Below are 23,767 nucleotides of genomic sequence, written 5' to 3' on the forward strand. Positions count from 1 at the left end.
TTAATCTTGTCAAGCTTAGTTAGAGAAAATAACAAATCAATAAGAAATCCGATGTAGATTTTTGTATGTAGGTATAGCTGCCCGGAGAAATTTCCGATACAATACTTATTATCAACATGATTTGCTTCATTTTCCAATCACTATCATTTGATTATCCTGTGTAATCTCTATTGTTACTTCTATGTGAAGAGAGATGTCTTTTCTTATTCGCTTTTTCATTTCATCGGTCCTTGCATCCGAATTCTCGTACATTTCTTCTACTTTTTTATCTGTAGTACCATTAACTTTTGTGTTATTTTTCTTATATTATTCATTTGTTTTTCTCATAACATTTTTGCTTGATTGTTTGCCCTAAAATGAGTGATCTCTAATTTTCTCAGTCCATTTGCTTACACCTTCATTCACAAAAAAATGTTTTCCATTATACTCTAATGATGCCTTAATCACGCCTCCTGTTTGTTATGTTCTGTGTTATGTTTTGCTGTGTTGTTTGTTATAACGTCTTAATAAGCATTTTGGTTTTTTTTTCATTTTGCTGCCTGTGTGCTCTTATTTGTAAACTATATGTACATCGTTTTGTTTTTTTTTGTTTTGCTTTTTCGTGTGTAAGAATGTGGGTTTTAATATTTGCGCTAAATTTGTGTGGGTAACTAATGGAGTTATAAATTCCTTTAATGACTGATTGATTGTTTTAGGACGAACAGATTTTATGAACCCTAAGTCAATATTATTGTGTTACAATGTTCGGACAATACTTTGTGGTCGAAATAAATGGCAACATGTATTTGTAAGTATTTGTTTGGTTGTTTTAGTTTTTTTTTTAAATTGAGAAATTCGTAATTTGGTTCTGATTTATTTTGTGTTTTCAGTTGGTAAGATTGTAATATGTTTTTTTTTACTTTTTACTCGGTTGTATCCTATTGTAGTCCTTTAATTCTCCCTTTTGTTTGCTGGTTTATTGTTACAAGTTATGTTTTTAACGTTTTTTTTTAATATCTGCATCTCCGGAATTGATTCGTGGTCGTTTATTAGCTAATGACTATGGAACAAAAACTATTGTTTTGTGAGCACAGATATCCGGCTGAATAATCTTGGCAAACCTTATTAATGGATCATCTTCCAAAATCATCGCAACTCGATATACGAGAGCTCAAAATTTTGTTATCTAGTGTAATCGATAGATACCTTTTGATATATTTACAAAACAATGTCTCTCACTTATATTTGTTTATGTTAGCGATTGCATGTCTTAAAAGCCCTAACGTTGTGATAGCTGTGAATTATTATCTTGAGTTGCATGTCATCCCGAATTTCTACTTTCTACTGAAGCTGGTAGCGTTCCATTTCAACCAGGTGGTCGTACAGCTGATCGCCATTGGGGGACATTCCGACGATCAACCATCCGGAAATGGCACCGACACTTCGGGCTATCGAAAGCGTATTCCAGAGGCTGAGGACCTTGTTAGTTTCCTAAAAAAAAAGAATCATGAAACAAACTAAAACGAAAATTGTTCAAAAGTTACTCACCAGTTCCTCCTCCCAGACCGTTACATTCGAGCTGGATAGGTAGAGACGTTCGTCCATGGAGCCCGCGGATAGACTTAGGGTAACTGTTGCCGTGTAGATCATAATGATGATAACCGATCGGAAGGAGATATTGCCACTCTCGTGGGACATCAGCATACTGAAGTGGGATATGTCAATTCTGAAAATTAAAAAAAAAACAGTTTTCATGACATTTGATTTATCGAGAAGATCTGCTATTATATTGCAATAATCAGGGGCGATTTTAACCCTTCCGGAAATAGTTATTTTTTCATATTCATCAATCGGTTGTGACATTTGGCAACATTCCTCATACAATAATTAACTATGGCGAAACAGTTTCCAATAACACCTACATACCTATCGAATATCGACACCATACAGACGATGGCCAAACAGTAGAAGGTGTTGGCGTAGACTTCCGCGTAGGCCGAATAGTGCCGGATGGAAGCCTCGACCCAGTCGTAGGGTTTGGTGGTGCAGATCAGCAGCAGATGGGCCAGCGCCAGCCCACCCAGCAAACCGTGACAAACGTTGGCCAGATGCAGCCAAAGCCGCTGCACTGCACAGGACAGATGCACCGCTGTGCTTATCGAGTAGCTGCATCGAGGAAGAATGAAAGAAAACGGAATAGAAATGTCGTAAGTGTTCAGAGATAAGGAATGCTCATATCTAGATAGGACGTATGTTATATTCTATACAGCTAGGATAATCCGCTTACTTATTGCTTTCGGGATCCCCGCCCGGGCCCCCGGTTCTGAGCTGCCGGAGATGCGAGTGGGAGTGATGGTGATGCTGCTGATGGTGATGCAGATGATGATGGTGCGAGTTGTGGTAAGTATTGTCTACCGGTCGATATCCGCTGGCCGTCTGGATGTACATTTTATCGATTCGGGTCGGTGCGGAGTCCGTTGTGGGCGAAACGACCGGAGTGAACGGGTTGTAGATTTCGCCATGATAGTTAAGCGTGTCATCTCCTGAGAATAGAGAACGAAGGATATGGAAAAACATTAGGCATCATATTATGTTCGGTTCTTATCAGACCTTCAAAGTTACTCACATTAGAACGACTATTTAGTAAGTTTATAAACTATTAATTAGAGATGTACCGAATATTCGGTCGGCCGAATATTCGGCGCCGAATATCGCCGAAAAACCGTTAAGCCGAATATTCGGCTCACCGAATAAGTGAGCTAAGTATTCGGCCGAATAGGCCGAATATCTTCTACATACTTGTAAATTCTTCAAATAATTTTTGATAATTTATAAAATATCCAAAAGTATATTATTAAAGCTACACAATTATTTAAAACTTATGGTTTCAGCAAAACATCTAAGGTGTATCCGCGTATGTTTCACTGTAGATCGTACAAGAGAATGCTGAACGGTATCGATTTATACTTTGATAATAGTTTATTCCAGATTTTCTGGATATATTCAGGCTTGCCCGTAAATCCAGTAAAGAATACAGATAAGTCAAATCTGGACGGGATGTCCAGATATTGTTTAATACTTCCCGAGGTTTGCTCGGGTTTATTCAGATTATTTGCTAAATCAAATAAAAAACTCAAATTCCTCTTTAAAATTATTTAAATTTTGTGTTCAATTTTCCAAAATTTTCAAAATATACATAAATTTTGCCCTTTTAAATTTTTAGTTTTTCATAAATCATTCTGGTTGCCTGACTGTCTGAATACGTTTGGTTGAAAGTATGGTATGCTTAAGGTTAAAGATAATCTATCTTTTCAAAAACTATTTTAAAGACATAAAATTCGACCTTCATTTAATTCAATATCAGAGAAGGAATTTCAAATAGCTTGGCACCTGTTTCGACATGTTTTATCCCAGATTTTACAGAAACGCAATCGCTTTGGTGATAAACGCCCTCGAAGCGACTAGTCATATGATGTCTTTTCAGCTATTGTGGATATTTTAAAAATCAGAAAGACCCCTATTTAAAAAATATCTTGTAATACATCATCTGATAATATCATCTGGTTGAAAATAATCGACTAAAAACATGAGGGGCATGAATATCGAAGAAATAAAAAGCATTGGAATAATCGCCTAAGGTTTTTTCATTGAAAACTCTATACAATATTCGACCGAATATTCGGCCGAATATTCATTTAGCCCAGTGGTCGGCAACCTTTTGAGTCAAAGAGCCCAAAACATAAAATTTTGAAAATTTCGGATTTTGAAAGAGCTACATTGAAGGTTTTTTTTTAGTAAAAAAAATCAAAATTTATGAAAATTTATGCTCAGTGAACTTAAGTTTTACGTCAATTACTTTAAAATCATATAGAGTTTTTTCTTAATTTTGCTTGCATATTTTTTCAAAATCTGTTTCTGTTTACCATTAAGTACATGGATGGTTTTAATGAGTTGGCATATATCAGGTCGATAAAATAGAACAAAAGTACATACATATTAAGCTTAAATAAATACTTTGCATGAGGTTGAAGTGAAAGAATTGAACATAATAACATGATGTATAATTTTTTCGGCAAAGAAAAACTTTTTAAATAACAAAATAATGGGAAATTAATTTAAATTTTCTTAAAATTTTCCAGGTTTCACGTGACAACTCCCCAGAAAAAGCTTATTCTTTCAAAAATCCAGAAGTATGGGATAAAATTCAACTGAAATTTATGTGGTCAACAATTGAAATTTTCATAATCATACTCCTGATAACAGGTTACATATGTCATTCCAACGAGTGTTCAGAATTTTAGTCATCTATAAAATTTAAAAATCTCCTTTAATAACACATGTGATATTTCCAGCACTCTGCGTCCAATTAATGAAGAATGAAATACATTTTGGATAATTCATCAATGCTTACTTAAGCTTAGATTACTGAAAAAAAAATCGGTGGTTTCACCAGTATAAATCTGTAATAATGTGATTTTTTAGCCTTCATTTCAGTTCATTGAAAATTCGTGGCAAATAATAAAGAGACAGAAATTTCACCTGGCAAGATTAGTGCAAGGGAAGTTCCGAAACAAAAAATAATAAAAATAAATCAACGGTAATTATCTAACTCTTAATCAAAAATAATTGTGAGCTCTTGGTAGATCTTGGCTTCGGACACCACATTTGAAATGTTATTTTTTCAAAAATACAAAAATACAATTGAATTCATAAAAAAAAATGCTTCGGGGTGTAGAGGTTAATTTATTTTTCGATTAAAAGTATTTTACCTGTAATTGAGTTTTCAAATATATTTTGAGAATTGAAATTCTTATTCATACTCACTGCTGATTCGAATTTGAAAATCTGTCCATTTTAATTTGTAATTCCCAATTCTGAGTTTTGGAATTTGGTTTTTGAATTTTATGCATCTTTTCACTTTCCAAACCGTTTTTTACTGAATAAGCTTTCCAGATTTTTTTTTTTCTGTGCGTTTTCAGGCTTGGCAAATCCGGGCATTAGGTTTCTAAATTTTAAACCCTAAATCAGGTAATATCCGGTAATATCAGGTAATCAGGGTGAATCCTGCCAAAATCTAGGTATTTTGCATAAAAGGCAAGAGAATTAATGTCGCTTAAACAGGTAAAAAATTTGGAATTCTGTTAAAACTGTGAACAGGTTAAACCGAGCAATCTGGAATGCTATTGGGATATCTGGATTTTTTTTTATTATTAATTATTTTATATGAAACGGCTCATACGTGTTATGTTACTAAAATAGATACATTATAATTATCGTTTTCAATTCAAATAAATAAGATAGGATTGAGGTGGTGTTTCCCAAAAAATCTATGTTTCTACCCGTCAAAGTTGTAAATATTTTTCAACATTTTATGAGGATTATTTTGTTTGATTTCAAAACAAAGGCTGTCTCAGAAGTATTTTTTTCGTTAATGATAAACTTTGTTTTTCCTGTTAACTACAGCTAAACTATTGTGTTTGATTCACTCAAAACATCACACGCTTTAGAAATAAATAAACTGATTTTAGTTTTTGTTGTTTTAAAACAACAGTTATTCTTTGCATTTACGGTTCATAATAAATTAAATCTTGGAAAAAATGTAAAATTAGGCTTCAAAAAATGCTATTTTGCAATTTGGTCCTTGTCGCTTGTTTCTACAGCGGATGAAATTTCTTAATTCTCTTCTGGACCTAAATAAATCTGTGTGCAATGTCACAAGACGCAATTATCGCTTTAGCAAGAATTTATAAATATTTTATTCAAAAATATATGCAATATTAGTGCAGTGAGCTGAAGAGCCACAGGTTCACATCAAAAGAGCCGCATGCGGCTCGCGAGCCGCAGGTTGCCGACCTATGGTTTAGCCGAATAGTTGAAAAGGTCAATATTCGGTATTCGGCCGTTCGCCGAATACTACTATTCGGTACATCTCTACTATTAATGAATCTTCTATTAATAATTTGGAGTTATTTCTTTCTGGTTTGTGGAAGTTGAGGTAGATTTAATACACGTTCGCATGCGTTGAGAGAAAAAAAAATTGTGCTCTCTTGCATTATTTCAGTATGTATGAATAAGATGTCGAATATCGTCCAATTCGTATACTCTTATCGCTTTAGCCAGAATTTGAAAATATATATGTATATTGCGTTATTCATATAATTTTTCGTCCATCAGAAATCATTTGTTTAATTGCCTCGGTACCGGCTATACAGCTTACGAGCTCTTGAACTAGCATAAATTTGTTGTTTGAGGTAAACCTTAATGACTCATAACTAGACAACACTTTAAGCTTATCGGAGGGAAAAAATGTGGGTCATTTCAACGATCTATACTTAGTTTTTCCGCTTATTCAAAATTAAAAAATCTTGTTTGAGACTTGATTTCCCTGATGACCCTAAAGGCCTAAACTGTAGTTGCCGATCATATGCTTCACTCCAATGCTTGATTTGAACTTTGTGGACATTTTTGAGTGTTTGCATACTTTTCAACCACTCACACACAGTGATTTTTTGAATAATTAACGGTTTTGTCAGCAATCGATTGGTTAATGATGGATTCTGAAGGAAACTGTGCACAATTATTTGTTACTCCCCCTTTTTTCACAAGAAACTGCCCTGTGCAAAATTTCAGCTCAATCGTACTTCATTTAGGGGTGCCTCGCTTAAAGTTTCGTTTTTTTTTTTACACTCAAACACACCTATAAAGGGACCAAAGGAAATCGTTAAGTCGATTTTTTTTATTTCAATGCCAAATTACTTAAAAATGGATAAAACGTCAAGATTTGGTGTTATTTGGCCAAAAACTGACTTTCTGAGAAATAGCCGATTTTCAGAAAAGTCGCTAAATTCCATAATTTTTGGCAATTTTTTTTTTTCAAGATAACACCTGATCTCGATGTCTTTTGCATTTCTAAATCATTGGGTATCAAAATTAAAATTTTGATTTTTCCTATTTGCTTAGGCGCTTTGGCTAACCCCTAAATAAGTCCGATTGAGCTGAAATTTATTAAAAAATAAATAAAGTCGGTTCTCCAAATTCGATCATAAAATTTTTCGCATACATCCATTGCCACCCTACTAGATATGTATAAAGAGAAGCCTACTCCAAAAATTTGACTTTTAACCCTTTTTTCAGCGTCAAGATTTTCCGGGTAGCATCTTCGAAATGTTTGAAAATTAACAACATCATGACTATTAGCTGTGTTTATTAAAAATAAAATGCTTTATGATAATGTTTATCGTATATTTCACGTATGCGCAGTGATAGACCATAATTTATAGACCATGATCCGAAATTAATCAACTATTTCGAAAAAATATTTACAACTTTGACATAAAAATGTTGGAGGAACCACCTCAATCCTATCATATTTATTTGAATTGAAAAAGACAATTTTAATTTATCTTAACATTGATATCTCATTAGCATTCCGGATACCCGGTTTACCCGGGCTGCCCAGATATCGAGGAAAAAGGCCCGGTTTTTCCAAGATAAATAACAATTTTTACGAAATTCCGAATTTTCAACTTCAACAACGAAACAAATAAAAATCTTTATTTTTAAATTGTTAGATAAGATTTGAACGCCGCTGATGTGTCTTGATAAAAATAATTCAAAACTAAGAATTGAAAATTACAAATTAAAGTTTGAAAACTTTTCAAACTCGAGTCAGCATTGAGTATGAATTTGAGGGATGAATCATCCTTCGGGATGAAAACCCCGAGAAAAAGAAACAAAATTGAGTATGAATGAAAATTTCAATTCTGAAAATCTATTTGAAAACTTAATAACAAGTATTTATATCAATAAGTAAGTTAAGGGGGGAGTAGGGTCTAACACTTTAAAAAAATCGTTTTTTTTTCTTATTGTAAACATTTCAAGAATGTTGTGTCGAATTTTCAAGTCAATCGAAGCAAAACTGTAGAAATTATAGGCCTTTATCTCCTTTTATCTAATACTACAAGAATTCGGCGCCGATCTCGGCGATAATCTTGGCGTCAAAAGCCAGAATAAGACAGAGACTTGAAAAAAAGAAGCCGAGGACAACGAAATTGCTGCAGGGAACTGTAGAGAATAGTCTAATGTACAGAATAAAATAAAATATAATTTATGTTCATCTTAAAATAGTGTTAAATTAATGCAAATATTTGAAATAAAAATTCTTTGAGTGTACGTTCGTCGATTCTCCCAAACTCGTCTAATTTAACAAAACAGAAATTAAATGAGAGAGAGAGAGGGGGAAAAACTGGGAGCGAATAAAGGGAAAGTGAAAATTAACGGTCATTCAAATAACCAATTTTAACGCGGAAGGTTGTTTTAAAGAACGCGAGTTTTAGTTTTAAATTTTATCGGAAAAGGGGTTTTGTAAATTCATAATTCACGACAGGAACGTACTTTATGGAGCTGGAATCGACGATTCAGAGTGAGTTGAAAAAATAAATTGTTTCTTTAATTTTTGAGCAGAAACTTCAAACGCGTTTTTCTCGAAAGCACATTTTTAAAGTCCGTGGACATCGTCATTCGAAAACTACTTCACCGATTTTTTCAAATTTGGAACATATTTTCTACATATAAAATACCAAACAACAACGATTTTTTTTTACTTTGGGGAGATTTTACAAATAAAAAAAGCGGATTTTTCGTAGTTTTTACTTCAAACAGCCACCAAAATTTCATTAAAATTTTCTTAAGTTAAATAAAATCGTTGGGGTCCAGAAAAACATCTATTAAAAATATTTTGCTCAGATTTTTTGAATTCAGATGATTCTGTGCTGAGATACAGTGTCCACCGCAAATCCTGTGTTCTAAAAGGCATCCTCGAAAGTGCTCCGCCAAGGCTGATTTTTCAATATTTTTCTACGAAAAAATTACTAAATGTTCTTTTAACAATGTTTTGTATAATGCAAAAAATTTAAATACATTTGTTTGACCGATAGCTCTAAAAAAATCGTGAAAATTGTGTTTTTTTTACCCGTTAGACCCTACTCCCCCCTTAACCTTTTTACCTCGAACCAGTTTTTTTTTTATAATTAAAAAGTATGGTAAAAAAATGTACACCTTTGAGTCTTTGAACACATTTAAAATTTCAAGTGTGATGCGTGCAAAATTTGTGTGCATATTTACCAAAAGCACACAAATGTTGAACCAAGTTTCAGTAACGGACATAATTGGTTTTTATTTTCGAATAAGAGAGATCAATCACCGTTGATTTTTTTTTTTATTAATTTTTGTTTTGAAACTTTAAAAGTATCCTTGAACTGATTTTACCAGTTAAAATGTACTGTTTATTCAGCATTTGTCATGAATTTGAAAAAAAAAAAAAATGAAGGCTACAAAATCACATCATTACAGATTCATACTGGTCAATCAGCAGCAGTTTTAGCTAGCATTGATGAATAAAATGTAATGAATTGAATTTCATTTCTCATCCACGCACAATACTGAAGAAGAACAAAAGAGATTTTTTTTAATTTTCCGGATGCCTAAAATTCAGAAGACACGATCGCTTGATGTCATGAATTTTTAAATTACCATCAGATGTCAGGAGCATATTTTTTGAAGATAAAAATATTCGACTACATAACTCTAGTTGAGTTTTACCTCATACTTCTGGATTTTGGATGGGGATGGGGAATGTCTTAAAAAAGCTTGATAATTTTAACAAAATTTACTTTCATTTACTTTGTTATTTTAAAAACATTTCTTTGCCGAAGAAATTATAAATTTTCTCAAATTTTCAAGGTTATTGAAAATTTTATAGAAAAATTTGAGTCAAAGAAAAGGAAGATCATAAGCCGTAAATATCCATAATTTCTCGGAAAAGATACAACAGCTCACCGACAGGACTTGAACGGGGGTTATCGGTGAGCCGTTGTATCTTCCTTTTGTATGACCGTCATGATTCTCTTAAATTTTCAATCACCTTGAAAGTTTTGTAATTTTCAGGTTCGAAATATACCAAGACAGAATCATCAGATTTGATTAAATTTTAAATAATCTGCTTTTTGAATATGTTCAATTATTTCAATTTAATATCATGCAAAGTATTGATTAAAGCTTTACATGGATTAAAAACTATTTTGATTCGATATTTGCCAACGTATTAAAATTGATTTTCCATGTTAGAAGAGTTAACGATCTAGAAGAAAATTCATATATTTAATGATAATCAGAAACAGATTTAAAAGAAAAATCCAACAGTTAGAAAAAAAACTGTTATGGGTTCAAAGTTATTTTCCGAAAACTAATGTTTATTGATCATTCATAAATTTTGACTTTTTATTATTAAATTTTTACTATTTATTATTTGTTATCCAATAAATCTTTAATGTGACTCTTTCGAATTCAGAAATTTTGAAAATTTAAATTTTTCGTTTCTTCCGACTCAAAAGGTTGTCGATCAATGGTCGAATGGAATGCAATCTATACTTAACCACGCACTATTCTGGTGCAGGGGAGAGCCGCTTAACAAAACCCTTCCAAAACTACTGTGTGACATTCACTAAGAGGTGAAAAACTGCACAAAAACCTCTAACACTAGAGGTGTTAGTACTAATCTTTCAATCACAAGTGAAATATTTAGGAATTATAATAGACTTAAAAGTATCACGGAAGCCATAGATAGAGCATGTAATAGCCAAACTATAACAGATCTTTGGGTCTGCTTCAGCGGAGTGGGGAAAATGGGAACTTAGGCCGAAATAATGTATTGGAAATTTACAGATATAATAAGACTCAAAATCTCATAGATATGTCTCTTTAGTATGGTGGACCAAAACTGTGCCAGGACGGTCCGGAAGAACTGGGGCAGGAGTGTTCGAACCAAGACTTAGTATCTTAATTCCTTTGAGAAACTGGCAAACAGTATTCCAAGCAAAGGATTAAGCAATTCTAGAATGCACTTTAGCCTGCTTGAAAAGAGAACACATGTACACAAGTATGGATGAGCTAGTATGAGAGTATATCGTTGCACTAAGAAGTCCGGTCATAACAGAGTTTTTTTTATTCTGGGTTCCAGGCCACCGTGGTATCCTAGGGATCGAAGAAGCATACCAGAGAGGTAGGGAATTATCTCAGGGGCTGTTGATTGGACCTGAACCTTTCTGCGAAGTATCGAGAAGTGCCTCGACTATGGAGCTGAGGAAATGGGAAAGCACCTCTATTGTTTCCAATTGGAGATCAGCAGAGGGAACAGATCAGGCAAAAAATTCACTGAACCAAGCACACGACTCTCAAAAAACATGTTGAACTTAAGTAAACACGAGTATAGTACTTACACAGGTCTATTAACCGACAATATACTTGGGGAAAAGTTGATAAGCGCACAAGACATATGGTCGCACATAAGTCCTAAGAAGGTTATATAATATATCTTTGATGTCATACCCGATTGGACAAGATGCTCAATCAGCAATCAACTGTCACTTCAATCAATACTTATTTAGTGCAGGTGAGCCTGATACTACATAGTAACGCGGGGTAATTATTTACTACCCCACAAGGAAAAAAAGAGATTAAATTTGACGTTAATTACTCGATGGTGATGTGTCTTGATGTGTCCAAAAAATGAGCATTAAAGTAATGGTTGTGTTTAAAAACGCAAAGTTTTCTCGCTTTAAAACAGTTATCTTGGATGGAAAAAATTAGCTTTCCTCAAGTCGATCAAGTTATTTTAAACAAATTTCGATTGATATTACATCCCATGTTATTCAATGTATATCTTTCAAACTTTGAACAAGTAAGTATGCGTTGAAGCTACAAATATTCATTTTTTAAAATTGGAATAAAGCGGCAATTATTTTTTTAAATTGGTGTTTATCCATGTTGTCGTTATTTTCAAGGTTAATGTCCCAAAAGAATTGAATGTGATTAAAAAATTTCACAAATCATCTTTAGATGTTTCAAAACGAAACCACATACTTCTTTCTGGTTCGATTGATATCAGCAATTTTTACGATTTTTCGAACCAACTTGGCTGATGATGACCTTTGCCCTTTTCCGAAATGAAATTCTCCTATTTTCCCGACCGCAGCCAACATCCCTGGCGGGAAGCCCCCTCAAAACCGTTCCTTCCCACGAGCGACGACCCCAAGATTTATTTTAGTAGATATGTGCCTACCTAAATAAATAAATCGGTCTAGAGAAGAAAAGTCCTTCTGGCAACCAACTTTCTTACGCTTGGTTTGCATTGCATCCGAAAATGGTCGCTCCCACAACACAAGACGACATCATCTTCGAAGGAAAGAAAATCCCTAATCAATAACTTTTTATTTCTGGCACATCACTTGATTTATAGAGGAACATTATTTATAGATTGGTTCGTTGGCGGTTTTCGATTGGCATTTGGGGGCTGCTGTGCCTTTCGGTGTGAGCTCATTTCTATGAATATTAATTTGCCATTTTCTATGTCGCCGTTGTTGATGGGGGAAAGCTTAGGAAATAATTTATTCGAAACATCATCTTTCCGATGTAGAAACATGACGTCGACGACAACAAGGATAGGTCAACAACAAAACGGAACGAAATGTCGGAAAATCGAAACTTTGATGTCCCGATGAAAGCTTTCGCGGAAATGTAAAACGTTTCCGGTTCTTATCCCTCAATAATAATAATGGTGGGCAGTCAGTCAGCCCTCTTGCTTGATAACGTTGTGCAACCGAGTTTATCAAAGAAGGAACTTTTCTTTCATCGGCGCTCTTCAAAGCATTTATCCTACGATAAAACCACCCCCTCGAATGACGTCATTGGCGTTGCTGCTGCTGGCTTAGTGATTAAGGCAATGATTTGCTTCCTTCCCTGGGCCAGACTCTGGCTGGATGGCTGGCATTTGCAAAATCCTTTCCCATCCTCAGCATAAAAGTAGGATCTCTATGGGTTGTACTGTCCGCCTGTTACAATTTGCCTCGAGTTTTCCTGGTGTGAGTCCAATACACTGATAGAAACCTATAAATGTGATAATATTAAAGCGGTCGGTAGCTTTTCGGTTCGATTTTGCCATTCCTATAGTAAAAACAACACCCACGCGTCGTCGTCATCCGGTCGGTGGCGCCCAACTCAAACCCAAATAGGATAAACATAACAAGGCTAGAGAGCCGGTTTGGTCCGGCCCCGGTATTCGTAGATGTTTGAAATTGGAAGCTTTAGGATACCTTCTTTTTTTTTTTTGGTTGCAAAAATCAATGTTTGTTGAAGCAGCCAGAAGATAAAAATAACTATTAGGTATAGCGCGAGCTGTCATTTCCCGCTCTACTATACAATTACATAGAGAATTCGAATCAGAATGTGCACTTTTGAACTTGATAAAATCATCTAACCTTGGGAAGGACAATGTGATTCAACATGAATCCAAGGAGTTTTGCAACATTGCGTGCATTGTCATTTAGGAAAAATTGAAAAAAAAATTATTCATTTGACGAATGATACTCGTTTAAAAAACCATAATTAAATTATGAGAGAAAATATTCATATTAGCATAGCTTAGCTTGATTGACTACACACATCCATCTTTCACTGTTGAGCCTAAAATGATTTATCAAGAGTTTAAAATGCATTTTTTAACAGGTTCTTACATTTTTCAAAATGATTTTAATGAAGGTACACCGGGGTAAGTGTGGACGATGGCTATAAAAACAATACAGTGCACATTTTTTTCAAACTTTTGATGCAGAATGTTCAATTTATTTGTAATCTATCCTATAAATGTGAAAAAGATACGATTCCGACAATAACGGATGTTTACAGCGACTTTTTGCGAATTTTCTATTTTCAACTACAATGTCGAGGTGCATCTTTTTCAATAGCAAACTTCTCGTAAACTAGCTGGCTCTTGACGATAAATTCTACTTTGAAACAATCCTTACATTTGGAACAACCAGTTAGGAAAGAAACGGCGATTAAAAATGAAAAAAAGAGTTTATTCATAAAAAACTAAAATTTTGTCTCCAAACTCTACCTGGGGACGGCTTTATACAGGCTTGATATTTAAATATTTTTTTTAAATTTTTCCGTCCTTCATCCAATACAATTTAGCTCTATTTAGCATTCGGATCAGGTAAAGTTGGGTTGGGTTGGGTCTGGAATAAGTATATATTTTCAATAAAATCGGATCTCGTGTGTTGCAACATAAATTACACACAATAATCATTGGAAAATGCTTACTAATAGCAACATGAACTTTTTTAAAAATTTTGGACGGTTCGAGCAATAAAGTAACGTATTTAACCAAGAAAACACAAATATGTTGAAAATTTCCTGAAAAATCATAGAGAAAATCTACCGTCCACACTTACCCCATAAAGCGGAGTAAGTGAAGACACCAGCAGTCCGTAACAATTTACGTGATAACTTTTCTCGCCTTGCTTCTTTCAAGCTCATCTCTTCAGCGTTTTTAAAAACAAAACATGTTCTGCATCACATTGAACGTAATTTTATCAAAATTTATCAACTGCTGATTTTTTATAGATTTTCAAAAGTTGAACTATACGAAAAACCGTCCACACTTACCCCGGTGTACCTTATTTGCAATTCAATCTCCAAGAGCTGAGGCGTGCCTCAGTAAAGCTAGTCCCACATCGCCAACGGGTGCTACTCCGTGATTGACCGAGGCCATCAATTTTGTCCAGATGTCAAAAGAATGGTGTCTGGGATTGACAGCACATTCACTATGTCCAAAACTGATGCTCTCTCTTTGAACATCAATAATGGCGCCGGCCACGTCAAAGTGGTTAAATGATGGATTTGAAAAGAGAGAAGAGGATGAAAGAATAATTTTGTGTTTCAGGATCGAGGTTACTTCTGCATCCTAGCAAATAAATTGGTTGATGGAATGGGTTTAAATGATTCGATCAGGATACACAAGTGCATTTTAGGAATTATGTTCATCAAATTATATCGCGAGACGGTATATTATGAAAATTTAAAAAAAAAAAAGCCGCCTCTGACTGGTGTAATGGTGTTAGAATAAAAACTAAATTTTACTATCAAACTCTCCTGTTTTTTCCTCATGAAACTCTAAATTTTTGTATGATGACCCTTTCACATAAAGAGTTAAATAAGTACCATTTACCTTTCACATTGAAATTGATCAAAAATCATATAAGGGTCACGTAATTGTTTTTATCATAATCTGCGATTAAAAAACTTGTGTTGAGTTTCTATATTTCAATATATTTATATACAGCAGGATTTCCATCACCAAGAAATTCCGTGATTGAATTGCGAATCGCTCAATATAGAACTTAATTGCTAATTACCGGTCAAACGACGTAAAAGTTGCCACTAACCCTTTAAAAATGCTTTTGTACCGAAGTCCGATAATGTTTGTGTCGATTTGCTGATTGCAATTTTTTGGGAAATTTCCAAGAAAAAATTGAGACACAATTTTCCCGTTTTTTTTTTTTGATAATTTATCACTATTGAGCCTACCGCTATTCTAAATCCTAATTTTTCAATGAAGTTTCTTCCGGGAAATCGACCGTATTAAAGATAACAGCCCAAGCAACCAAAAGTCCCATAAAACAGGTACAAAAAATCTTACTCAGCCCCATCATTGATATGATGTACGTTCTATGCAGCTCAAAATTTAAGTTCTTATTGATACTTTTAAGTTCCAAAACAAGTCTTTATGACCTTCTATTCAGTTTACAGTGACCTTTTAATTCTGCTTCCAAAAAAATCAAGCGAAAAATTCTCTCTCTATCTTAAGCTTGCCAGATTGCCAGGCTTTATCCGGGTTTGCCCGGATATTTAATACTAAATTTAAGGACAGTCCGGCCCGACCCGGTTGCCCGGATTTCATTGAAAAATGCCCGGATTTATTCACTTCATTTTCCAAATTAAACAAAAAAAAACAACAAACTCCTCCAAAACGAAATTTTTAGAGCAAGTTTTATAAAAATAATCATGAGAGGTGTTCTGGAAGCCTAAAATACGGTTCAAAATCTATCTATGAGTTTTGATGAAAAAAAAAATTTTTTCTTGATGTTTGTTGAGGAATTTCTGAGTTTTGACAAAATTTGCCCAGATATTGCCCGGATTTATGGTCGTCAATTTGAAATCGAATTCCCGGATTTTACCAGGTTTTTATATAAAAATTGCCCGGTTTGTCCGGCCCGGATACGTGCTGAAAAACTTCTAGCAACCTAACTCTATCTCAATTGCATCCTTGGTATCGGTTCATATCACCATCTCTTGATTCTATGTTCACTACATGCCCAAGAAACCAAAAGTCCCATATCCAATTAAATGGTGCCTCCAAAGTTTGCATTTCGCTGAACAAAGGTTCCAACAGGAATTGGTACCGAATTTTCACGAATTGGAGAATGAAAGTTACAAAATGTTCCTTAAATAACCTTTCTGTGACATGTCAATCGCATCACTTTTTGTTTTTTTTTATCTTTTTTTTTTTGTAGCGGCCCACCACACTCCCCCACACCAAAAAGCTCATTAGAGCCCCCTGGTAATGGACGCTACTGTTCTCAGCATGTCTGGCAGCAACAAAAAATAATAAAAAACGCGGGCAAAATTTTACTCATGCTGAGAACTGAAATGTTTAAATTTAGTGCGAGGAAATGTAATGATAATACTAAATTAAATACTACATGGATCTCAATGGAAAACAGATTTCCTTTAAAGAGATCCACTATTTGATATTAATACTACTAAGCAAACATTTAATCAAATAAGACATTATAATTTAAATAATTAATAAAAAAAAAGAACACACAAAGAAACTAAATTGCTACAAAAATTCACAAAAAATCAATTATAAAAGAAGACTTAGTATTAAAGTTACAAATAGGGCCTCAAATAGTCTTCTATGGATTTGAAGTTCCAAAAATTTCCTCAAACAGCCTTTTTTGTAACATGTCAATTGAATCCATTCAGTATAAAATTTACAAATTGGGTCTCGAATAGCCTTCCACGGACTTGAATTTCCAAAAAGTTCCTCAAATAGCCTTTTTTGAGACATGTCCGCCATGAATATGAAATGTGAAAGAACATCACAAATTGCTGATTGCTGAAATTTGCTGATTAAATGATTACGAATTGCTGAAATTTGCTGATCAAACGATTACTTGTGGGCTGAACAGAAGGCCGTTCAAATCTGTGTTAGAACTTCAAAGTTTCAACACGAACTTAAATTTTGGGCTGAATAGAACGAACTTCAGCACATTGATAATGCTGATTAAACTCTGTTTGACCTTTTTAACGAGACTTTTGGTTGCTTGGGTGGTGCCGCCATGATGCCATGCGCCGGATTCCAAACTCATCAAATTGCGGTTTGCCGGAATTTGTTTAATTTGCTGCTTGTTTCCTACATTTCGTATATCTATCGCGGATGGTCCTTCAACTATCAAATTACTTATTGAAACAAAAATTGCCGGCTTGGGGATCGAACCCCGACCTTCGTGGTGAGAGTCGAGCTCGCTACCACAAGACCACGCCTAGATGTTGTTCTTACTGAAACTCAAACTTGAAGTGCTGATATGATTTTGTAGGATACCTGCAGGCGCACCCGATCAACCATACAGCTAGCTAGCCAGGAAGAAAGCACTTTAATGCACTTTTTGTGACTAAGGAAATCCCGTTTTGAGCACATTTGTGCCCTTTATGTGACTTAAATCTCTTACAACGTCTAGATAAATCCATTTTGCAACTTTCAAGTTCATTAATGAGTACATATAGTTCACTCATGAGAATTGGGCAAAATAGGTCACATATAACGTACATATTAACCACTTTTGCAACTTTCAAGTTCATTATTGAGTACATGAAGTTCACTCAAAAGAATCGGCAGTTGATTCTCTTTATCAGCCAATATATAACTTTCAAAGCCTGCATTGAAGTAAATATGTGACTTTTGGTTGCTTGAGAGGTTCCTGGCTTTGGATATCAAAACTGCAAAACTGAGCTCTCAATTACATTAGGTGGTATGAATAAGAAAATAGCAATTGCTTCGGTAGTTTTAACTTAGCTTGAACTTTAGAATGGCAAAATTAAAAAGCAATTCTTCAACTAGATATGAAAAAGCAGAGTAGAACATTTACTTTCAACCAGCTCCGGATTAAAAATACGCATGTCATTCGAAGTATTTGACTCACAAAACTGCTCGAAAATGGCAAACGCAATTACTAGAGCTTTATTGATATCAGCCAATACCACATAATATTAAATTTGATATCAAAAACGTTTTTAAACGAAGTTTAAACAATTTATAATTTTGACATGAGATGGAAAAAAAATCACATTCTCCCAATCCAACGTCTGCTCTAAACCACGAGAGCAGTTATTAATATTGAACCCTCATTCGTCCCTGAAATTTTTACCCGTTACAGCCTCTGGAGTTCCAATGACACTCCAGACTAAAACCAATATATCTCTCTTGTTTCCCAACCGATATTTATAAAATTTATAGTTTTGGAAACCTCATAGTAGGTGAGTATAGATTCATTGCATAAATCTTGCATGAATATACTCTAAATCAAGCGCAAAATTGAATTTAAGTGCAAAAATTTCTAAGAAATTTCAAATGGACTAAAAGTTCAAAAATCTGAACAAAAATTCAAACTTTTGAAAATTCGATAAAAATTCTGTGTTTCGTATTTTGAAAATTTAAAAATGCCGTAATGGACCAAATTACTTCAACTTTCCAATCCTCTTTTCAAATTTCATCTGGTATGACTTAAACAATTTTGACGGTTCATCGATTGCAAAGTACGGTTTTAACATCACTTTTTACATTTTTTGTCGTCATGATCTTAAAAAATTTCAAAAATATATATTCTTCTGTGCAACGTATAGTTTCTAACTTTCTTGGACACAAAGTGAATTTTTGTTAGCATTTCGTAGCTGATTTGAAGTCTGTTTTTGAAGCATGTTGTTCCGGATTTTTTTTTCTTTGTCTTTGAATAATGAAAAACTGAAGTTTTGTATCACGAGGTTTCCAAAACTATAAATATTTATATTGTCTTTGAATAATGAAAAACTGAAGTTTTGTATCACGAGGTTTCCAAAACTATAAATATTTAAAAATCAAGGTCTAATTATTTAGGGAGTTTTTTTTCTGGGCTTTCAGAGAGAATTTCAAGAATTCTTTGAGGGTCCTCGAAGAATTTTTTTTATTAGGATGCACCCGAATAATGTTACAAGCCATCTAACTTTCAATAGTGTCATATTGACACTCAAAAGTGGATTAGAGTTAAAATTAAACCGTGTAAAATAAGATCATTTGAGAAAAGAGTCCAGTGTAATATCAAAAGTACTGATCCGATTTTCCTGAATTATTATAGATGAAAATTTCAGTTCATATCATTCTGTCAGTGGCTTTATATTCAGAATAGCCATCGATTCTATTAATTGTCAATTACTTAAAATGCGTAAAAATCTATTTCACATTACTGGTGGCCGTGGCCGATTAACGAAACTAGTTAAAATTTCTTCTTTTGGTGCATACATTCAAAAAAAATCAGAAAAATAATCCTATTAAGAATCATTGTTTTAATTATTTTCCTGAAAACACACATTTAGCAATTTGTATCCATTGGAACAATTAGCTGATTGCTTTTCGGTAGGTAGTGGTATAAATGTTACAAAACGCTAGCACCATCGCCATAAATTTTATTGATTTCTGACAGATCATCCAGAACGATGCCACCGAATCATCTCCATTGCTTGTTCGTATGGTGACGTTAGCAGTTCGTTTCGGACCCATCCCACGCCGTTCTCGGTCGCAAAGCGGCAAGTTCTAAAAATAACCACGCAACCCCCACGCAATCAAAACCACCAACCCAACCAGCTCAGAATAAGACGAGCCAAATAAATCTAATTTTAGCTGGGAAGGTACTAACCCGTGGGCTTCGATGGAACATTCTGTTGCTGGTGCTGTTTGTTCCTCTCCCGTTGCCACCGGGTCTTCCGATGGACCCTTCTGTCTTCCAGGTTTTCCGGGATCTCCAAGTCCCCGGATAGGGAAGCGTCGTTGAAGTCGGAACACTGCTTAAGGTAACGCATCAAAGTTTCGTTGGCCTGTCGAACTTCCATTTCGCCGGCGGCGATAATTTTCCGCTCCCTTCGTCGTCGAGATTCCGATTTGCTTCGCTTGCGACGAGGACTCTTGTCCAGACTTGACCGGCTCCGGGTGCTTCGTTGGGCCGGACTTTTCTGAGGGTCGGAGAGTGATTGGACTTTTAGCTGCCGGTCCATGTACCCGAGAATGCCTTTCTGGATATTTTCACTACCGGGGACGGTTTCTACCGAAGTGGCCGTCTCCAGTGGATGCTCCGAGGCATTTCGGTTTCCGTCAATTGCAGCCGCAGCATCTTCGTCTTCTGCCGGATCGACGATGTTATTGTTATTATGGGGGGAGGACTGAACGGTCGATCCATTGGCGCTATAACTGGCATTCGTTGTTGTGCTTCCACTATCTACATTTTCATCTAGGGGTTGAGAGCTGCGAGCTTTTGCGATAGGACCAGCAACCGATGCTCTATTTTTAGCCACTTCATCATCTTCCCTTGCACTTCCACCATTTTCCACCACCGCCACCTGATCCGACCGCAGATGACCACTACTGGAAGATACCCTGCGGGAACTGGACCCGGATCGGGAACTGCGATGCTTGCCCTTCGAGTGGACTCGAGCCTGTTCCATCTTCTTCTTCTTCTTCAATACCCTTTAACACTTGAAAGGAAAAACTCTTCACCAGGATTCACTAAATCATATTTTAGACAGGACAATTCACAGAAAAGCTTTCCAGTTGCACACACTTTGACTACTACCAAAGCACAACACACTCATTACATCCAAGTGGGTGTATTTTTCTGGGGCGTATTTGGGGCAGCCTAGACTTGCATCTATCCTTTCTCAGAAAATCATCGAAACAATCCAAGCACCCGATGATTTCAACCAAGAAATATTTTGATGTTCAACCGTGTCAAACCCTTTTAATCGATTCAACTTGTCAATTTTCAGGATATTCTATCCGCGCCTCGAGAGAACAGAACCGAAAAAAATCGGGGAGCCCACACACCGAATCAGCCTGGAATGATGCAAACACTCAAACCAGGACCTCTCTCCAGTCAACAGGAAGAACCAGAACGACACGATTTCGAACTAAACTCGACGGCTGCTACGTTGCAAGTATTGCGTTTTCGATTCCCATTTCATCGCCGAGCTTGAATCCTGCGCAGTGGGTCCTTGATATTTGGTACCACACCATTCCCCGCGCGCCCGTTCTGTTTGATGGTTTGTTGGCCGATAGTTGTTTTTATCGATCCCACACTCACACTTTTCCTCCTGTCCACCACTAACCAACAACACACCGGGTTACAAAACAGGCACTATAACTACTCCTCTAGAAGCGAGCACACGTGTGCGCTGGCTGATTCTTCCCCGGACGACAATCCGTTCCGTCGTTGTTGTTCCCACATGCTACTGCACAAGTAGCAATGCGATCCTCCCACGCGCGTTTCGTATCCGCACACTACTGAGCTAGTAGATACACCAAGGATCAAAACATAAAGTTCAGTTAAGTTTTTTTGCCCGTAATAATTTTGTCTCCCCCTTTTCGTCGTTGGCTTGAGGCTGGCTTTCATTAGTTTGGCTCTCTGTGCTACGCTGCTGTGTGGATTTCCCTGGGGGGATATTCGTCGAACTGAAAAATGCCAACGGCTGTTGTTGTTACTCAACCTGGCTGGAAAGCGCGAGTGGGACACATGTTATTAGTACGTCTTGTAACGGAATGAATGTGGGACTTCTGAATAAACTCCTACAACTGTTGTCTGTTAAATTTTATCGAGTAAAAACCGTAAACTTTTTACAATTTAAAAAAGATTAAAGGTCAGTGTTCTCAAATTCAAGTCATGCCAATGTAATCATTGAGAAGCAACTTGTGTAGGCAGATTTCTAGAGTAATTCTAGAGACAATCCACACAACACCGCGCTGACCTTTGGTTGATCGCATAACCGTTTCACCATACAATATGTTCCAATGTGGATCTATGGAATTTGATTAAAATCTTTTATATGTTTGATCAATTTGTATTCAATTTGACGTTTGACTAGTTTTCAGTAGCTCACACAATTGACTAGAATCTATGTTAACACATTGCGGACCAACTACGAGTTATCTCGTTTTTACGCTTGACGCGAGTGCGCTCCACTGAGAAGTATACCTCAAATGTGATACATTTTATAAAGAAACTTTATTCTACATAAAATAATTTTTACGGACTTACCGGTGAATGTTATGTTCTCATAGTGAGAACATTTCAAGAATTGAAAATTATAGATGGATTGAAGAAGATTAGAAGAAAATTACAGGTGTTGAAAATGAGCGGGTAGAAAGGTTCAAAAAGCATTTTCACCACATACTTAAGTTTTGTTCAAGCACGGATCAACTATTTTGAAATGTTAGAATCGGACAGGGTTGAGTCTAACACAACACGATAGTTGGTCCAGCGTAAACGGTTTACGGGAGCTTTTCAGAGCGACCACATGCTTTCCTTTTGTTCGTTCGCACTTTTAGTTTTGCGGTGCGAACCACGCTAGACCAACTATTGTGTTGTGTATTCCGTGTTGATCCGTGCTTGAACAGAAGTTAAGTATGTTTGTTGTTAAAAAGCTTCTTAAAAATTTCTACCTGTACCTAATTTTTTTCCTCTAACATTTTTGCTTGAACAATGCATACATAAAAATAGTCAAAAAAATAAGTTTCTGTATAATTATTCAGGTTTGAGTCATTTTACATCAATAGTAATGTATTTAATTTAATTTCAAACTTTCGAAAATAAGTCCTAGAAGTTGTCAATTTTTTTTCAAGAAGTTTTTAAAAAAATTATTGGTTTGAAAATTCTACTTTAAAGAAGCACTTTTAAAATTTTCTTGAATAAGAAAGTAGTAAGTTAGTTCTGTTCAACCACAAGCATGACCGCTGGAAGCATTGATAAAAAAAATCCAAATATTTAGGAATAAAAGTAAGAGATAAGAATTGCGTTTGAAATCAGATTTATTTTCTAATTACTCTTGTGAAATCGATTAACATTAAAGATTTTAGTTTTAAACTTTGTTTGAGAAAAATCTGCAGTATAAATAATGCTAAACAAAAACCCAGTTCAATATGTTTTCAATTGAATTAAAAAAAAACTAGTTTTTTCTAAAAACAAAATTTTATTTTATAAGTGTGATTTTTTCTGGTTTGTGTTCCAAACTAACTCTGATTGAATAAAAAAAATTAGTTTTGAATCCTAAATTTTGAAACTGCGACCACCTGTAATTTGAATCCTTATTAATATTCTCACATTGATATTTTAATCATGATTAAAAACTTGGTTGCCCCCATGGTTGCACGGATTCACCGCAGTTTCGCCAACGAATGCGCTGAATTGCATTTTTTAGATCATGAGTTCGGCTAATCTTCAATGCAAATCACCACATACCCGAAACCATGGCTTTGTGTAAACTGTCGTGTAATGAATGTATTTTGTATATTTCTTCCATTTTCACTCAAATGAATTTTCCTTTAAAATAATCAAGATTGCTGATTTTCCAGCAATTCGGATCGTTTGCTGGAAAAAACCACCAAAATAAATGATGTTAGCTGGTTTCCAGCAAAAATTTGGATTACTAAACATTTCCAGCAAAAAATTTTGCTCGAAATCGAGGCAAAAATTTACTGTGTAGGGAAGGAAGGATGAGGCATAAACGTTGGCAAAGCACATGGAGCAAACAACAATTGGGAATCTGTTCAGATCGAAATATGTGTTTGAGTATCACGAGATATAGGATTTGT

The 23,767-nt window shown here is 35.2% G+C and overlaps 1 protein-coding gene across 1 annotated transcript; it reads right to left on the reverse strand.

Annotated features, from left to right (window-relative positions):
* Window positions 1-332: 332 nt before the first annotated feature.
* Window positions 333-21,212, reverse strand: LOC129746569 (homeobox protein cut). Its single transcript, XM_055740272.1, has 5 exons — window positions 19,827-21,212; window positions 2,267-2,522; window positions 1,906-2,145; window positions 1,528-1,705; window positions 333-1,470 (listed from the first exon to the last, which is right to left on the reverse strand). The coding sequence occupies exons 1-5, from the start codon at window positions 20,626-20,628 to the stop codon at window positions 1,321-1,323; spliced, it is 1,626 nt and encodes a 541-aa protein (XP_055596247.1). The 5' UTR covers window positions 20,629-21,212; the 3' UTR covers window positions 333-1,320.
* Between the last annotated feature and the right edge of the window lie 2,555 nt (window positions 21,213-23,767).

The sequence above is a fragment of the Uranotaenia lowii genome, chromosome 2 (assembly GCF_029784155.1).
Source record: "Uranotaenia lowii strain MFRU-FL chromosome 2, ASM2978415v1, whole genome shotgun sequence".
NCBI classification, from domain to species: domain Eukaryota; kingdom Metazoa; phylum Arthropoda; class Insecta; order Diptera; family Culicidae; genus Uranotaenia; species Uranotaenia lowii.